Source organism: Bison bison, unplaced genomic scaffold (genome assembly GCF_000754665.1).
Source record: "Bison bison bison isolate TAMUID 2011002044 unplaced genomic scaffold, Bison_UMD1.0 scf7180017864289, whole genome shotgun sequence".
Lineage (NCBI taxonomy): Eukaryota > Metazoa > Chordata > Mammalia > Artiodactyla > Bovidae > Bison > Bison bison.
The window spans coordinates 7,054,034-7,058,439 of record NW_011494861.1 but is presented as its reverse complement, the minus strand read 5'-3'; the positions used below and the strand labels follow the sequence as shown (position 1 = coordinate 7,058,439).

The 4,406-nt window shown below is 60.0% G+C and overlaps 1 protein-coding gene across 1 annotated transcript in view; it reads right to left on the bottom strand.

Annotated features, from left to right (window-relative positions):
* Window positions 1-1,446: 1,446 nt before the first annotated feature.
* PLEKHG5 (pleckstrin homology domain containing, family G (with RhoGef domain) member 5) overlaps window positions 1,447-4,406 on the bottom strand; it is a 35,732-nt gene continuing 32,772 nt past the window's right edge. Inside the window, exons 16-20 of the mRNA XM_010850198.1 lie at window positions 4,264-4,383; window positions 3,179-3,311; window positions 2,934-3,049; window positions 2,655-2,842; window positions 1,447-2,221 (exon numbers count right to left, since the gene is read on the bottom strand). Coding sequence (XP_010848500.1) covers window positions 1,447-2,221; window positions 2,655-2,842; window positions 2,934-3,049; window positions 3,179-3,311; window positions 4,264-4,383 — 1,332 coding nt within the window. The remainder of the gene's footprint in view (window positions 2,222-2,654; window positions 2,843-2,933; window positions 3,050-3,178; window positions 3,312-4,263; window positions 4,384-4,406) is intronic.

The following is a 4,406-nucleotide window of genomic DNA, read 5'->3' as shown; positions in this document are numbered from 1 at the left end:
CCCTCGACCAGACCGGGCTTCCCCCGCTCCGCCCGCAGCGGGTGGGGCCCAGCGCGGCGCCCTCAGGACCGCCCCGCCTGAAGAGCCCGCCTCGGGGGTGGGGGCTAGGGCGGGGCTGCCGGGAAAGGAGCCCCCAGCCCTCACCTGAGCTCACCTGAGGCACCTGGTGGGCAACGTGCCCATAACGAGGGGCCGCATCCGGGTCCCAAGCCTGGGTTCTAGCTCAACCCAGAGACTACCTCTTCCTAGAGAGGCAATCTCTCCTCTCCGGGTCTCAGAGGCACCCTCAGCCATGAGGGCTTGGGCCAGAAGAACCCAGGTGGGAGGCCCACCCTCCCCACACAGGGCATGACCCTGCCCTGGAAGGCAGTCCAAGGGGGCCTGCTCAGTAGCCTGAGCCCGTGGCCCACCCTGGTGCCAGCTCAGAGGGGTGGCTTGGGGTAGGGCCCTCCAGGGCCCCATGTGGGGAGGGCACCTGGTGGGGGGCCCTAGTGGTGGACTTCATGGCTGTGGCGGGGGACAGGGCTGACCTTGGGAGTACTGGTCAGGCGATTTCTGCCCCCACGAAGTCCCTTGTGCTCCCAGTCTTGCCCAGCGGTGGCCCACCACAGATGGAGGGGACAGGAGCCCAGAGGAGCACTGAGTGTACCTGAGTCCAGAAAGGGGGCATTCCAAAAGCAAAGGACTCTTTCCAGTGAAGTATATACAAGTCTTTATAAAAGAATCAAAAGCTCAATAAATATGCAACTTTACACAGAGCCCATCCCAAGGACTAGGAAGAGGGGGAGGGGGCTAAAGGCAGGGGAACCGTCGTCCCATTTGGCGCCAGATGGTGGAGGAGGGAAGGGCTGCCTGGGACCCCAGCCCTGGAGTCCAGCCCAGAGGACTGGAGGTCCTGAATTCAGAGAGCATTGGGCAAAGGACTCTGCCTAGGCTGGGGGTTGGGGGGTGGGGAAACAGGCAGGTTAGTGACAGTGGTGACTGTCGGGGGGTCCTGCAGCCTAGGCCTCTGCTGAGCCCTCCTCCACTTCCATCCGGTCTGGCAAAGTGCAAATTGGGCCCTTGGGGGCGGTGGTGGTGTCCGGCTGGGCACTCAGGCCCGTGTGCACATTAAGGCAGCAGCTGGAGCAGGGGCTGGCACACCCCAGGAGGCATGTTGTCTGCTGTCCCTTGGTCAGTGGCACCCTTGGGGGCCTCCCTCTGCTCAGACCTCCCTGCAGTGGAGAGGAGGGGAGAGACAGTTCTTCCTTGGCTGATGGTATTCGGAGGGGCTCTGGCCACCCTCTCAGGCTTCTTCACCGCTGCCCACTGTGCACATCCTCGCCAGATGCTGGGGCAGGTCCCAGGCTCCCTCTCCCATCCCTGTGCCCAAGTGCCATCTGTTCCCAGCCATGACAATGCCCCCAGCACACTGGGCCACCTGTCCTCCACCCCAGGCCAGGCCACTCACGAGGCAGTGAGGGTGGAGTTAAGCAGCAGGGTAGTCCTGATTCGGTAGAGCTGGGCCAGCGTCAGCTTCCTGTGCTGGGCCGAGATCCCCTGGGGAGGCTCAGGCTGGACCCTGGTCGAGGCCCCCGAGGACAGCTCTCTGCTCCTCCTAGTGGGTCCTTCGGGCTCCCCACCTGGGCAGTGGGCTCTACCCTCTAGCTCTGCCAGCTGGGGGCCAGGGCCAGGTGCCCCCTGGCAATACCAGTTGGGCCCAGCTTCCTGACAGGAGCCCCGAGTCCTTGTCCCAGGGACAGTAGCAGCCAAGCAGACTTCCGACAGGCTGCGGCTCGGGGCTGGGGGCACTCTGCGGGTAGTGGCCCCTGACAGCAGCTGGAGGAGGCTGGCCTCGGATTTGGACTTAAGCAGGTGGGGCAGGCAGGGCAGCAGCTGGACAGGAGTGCGGCGGCGAAGGCGGGGCGAGGGTGGGGGTGACGGGGCTGGTGGTAACTCTGGGGGCCGGGGTGCTGACTCCACCGTGGGGGCTGGGGCCATAAAGTCTTGCAGGGATGTGGGGGAAAGGGTGCCGTAGGCGGAGTCCATGGAGCAGGAGCGGCCATCCACAGGGCCCAGGGGCAGAAGCTCGCTGGTAGGAGTGACAGATGAGGCGGTGGTGCTGAGAGAGGTCTCGTCTGACTGGGAGCTGAAGGGGTTGCCCCTGAATTCAGGAGAGGACAGCAACTCCCCAGGCTCTACCACCACCATGGCCAGGGTTTCCGTAGAGCCGTCCGAGGCACTGTGGGGGCCGAGAGGGGAGTCAGTCCAGCTAAAGGAAGCCTAGACGGCTGGACACAGAAGTTGAGAGCCTCTGCCCTCCTGAGTCTGAGGCTCAAAGACTGCAAGCAGGCAGCACGTGAGCCCGAAACACAGGTATCAGGAATGGCGTCTGTCATCACCACAGTATCTGCTGTCAGATATAGTCTAAGAATCTTCAGCTCAGCTCTGGGCAGCTACCACTAATAGATCAGAGTGGGCACTCAAGTTGAAATCCATTTGCCATCCCCGCTAGTGGGGGGCAGAGCCCCCCTCCCCATGCCCACTGGGTTCATATCATAAAGCCATGCACAGGGAAAGGGGTCCCACTCAGTGTCGGTCGCCTTGGGGTCAGGAGTCCTGGGGCAGAGCACCTGCTCTGCTCCAGCTTGCTGGGTGCTCCTGGGCAAACGTACCAGTGCTGGGAGTCAAGGCTGTGGCTGCTTTTGCGCAGAATGGTAGGGGAGCTGGCAGCCGAAGTGCTACTCCCCCCACCTTCCTCCTCCTCCTCCTCCTCCTCCCGCTCATCCTCCTCCTCTTCCAGGCTCTGCAGGTGCTGCTGGTCGCCTGGGTGCTCCTGCACACGCAGCTGCTGCAGCTGGTTCTGGAGATGGGCATGCACAGGGGCCCCACAGCTGGTGAGCAGCAGACCCCACCAGGCTGCCCTGCCAGGCTGCCCACCACTCTGCTCTCACCTGGGCATTGTAGATGGCACCCACCCAGCCACGGCACAAAGCCTGGCCACTGGCCTGGAACGTGTAGGCCCCCACAGCACTGTGGAACTCGTTCAGGTAGATGAGGAGGAAGGAGCCTGGTTAGGAAGGGCTCGAATCAGTGCTAGCTGGGACCAAGACCCCAGCCCACTGTAGGTCCTGCCCATCACAGCACCCCTCGCCCCCATCATAGGTCCCACCCAGGAGCTGGGAGCCGGCCAACTCACCTGGGTCCCGAAGCTCCCGGCACACGATCTTGTCCACCAGCAGCGGTGGCCTGATGACCTTGGTCCTCTCAGCCTTCTTCACTGGCTTGGTCACCAAGAGCAGGTCAGTGAAGAGAAAGCAGTACACGTCCATCTGGAGATGGCGGGGGGTGGAGGGTAATGCAGGAAGAGCAGGAGAGGCCAGAGGTCAGGGCCAAGGCAGGCACCCTCCCCTGGGAGCACTGGTGTCAAGTACCTGTCTCCTTCCACCCCCACTGAACTGAGAGTAACATTCAAATGAAGAACAAGATGACTTTCTCTCATCCAGCTACTTACTTGTGACTTATGCCAGTTAAAAGTTTACATTAAAGAGGGAAAGGAAGGTGGTTTTAAAATCATGATTGGCAGGACTTCCTTGATTAAGAATCCGTCTTACAATGCAGAGGACACTGGTACAATCCCTGGTCGGGGAAGATCCCACATGCCACAGAGCAACTAAGCTTGTTCGACTAGGGCCCGTGCTCTGCAACTAAGAGAAGCCACCACAAAGAGAAGCCTGTGCACCAAAACTAGAGAGTCATCCTGGCTCGCTGCAACTAGAGAAAGCTCTCATGCAGCAACGAAGACCCAGTGCAGCCAAATATAAATAAATTTTTTAAAAAATCATGATTTGCAGACTCTGGGTTACACAGTGCTTGAAAAATTCATAGCTTTGTAGCAAGACTCTAGGCTATTCCCAGCCTGCTCACAGAATGGGCCCCTCCCTCCCAACAGGAACACACTGTGGCATTGACAGGTGGGCTAGAATGGCACCTGATGGCCGGGATCCAGCTGCTGTATTTGTAAAAAGTAAACTGCAGGCAGAAAGTCATCCCTCAACACAATATTGTTAAGCGATTATCCTTCAATTACAAATAATTTTAAAACAAGAAAAAAAAAACAGTCATTCCTCACATAAAGGCACTAGTTTTGAATTGCCACCCAAGGGACAGAGCAGCTAAGAATCACTGACTAGGGCCCGGGAGGTCCCGAGGAAGGGGTGGTTCAAACCCCACAGGGTAAGGGGGAGGCAAGGGCCCTGAGTGTGGAGAGGTTCCTGGAGTCACCTTGCTGTCCTTCCCCTCCTTCATCCTCAGGCTCCCTTCCAGCAGCAGCTGACGTGTCTCCTCAGGGGAGGCACCAGGGATGGGAGCTGTCAGGTCCAGATGTAGAAATTCCTTCAGGAGCTGGGGGGTGGGGTTGGGGGGGG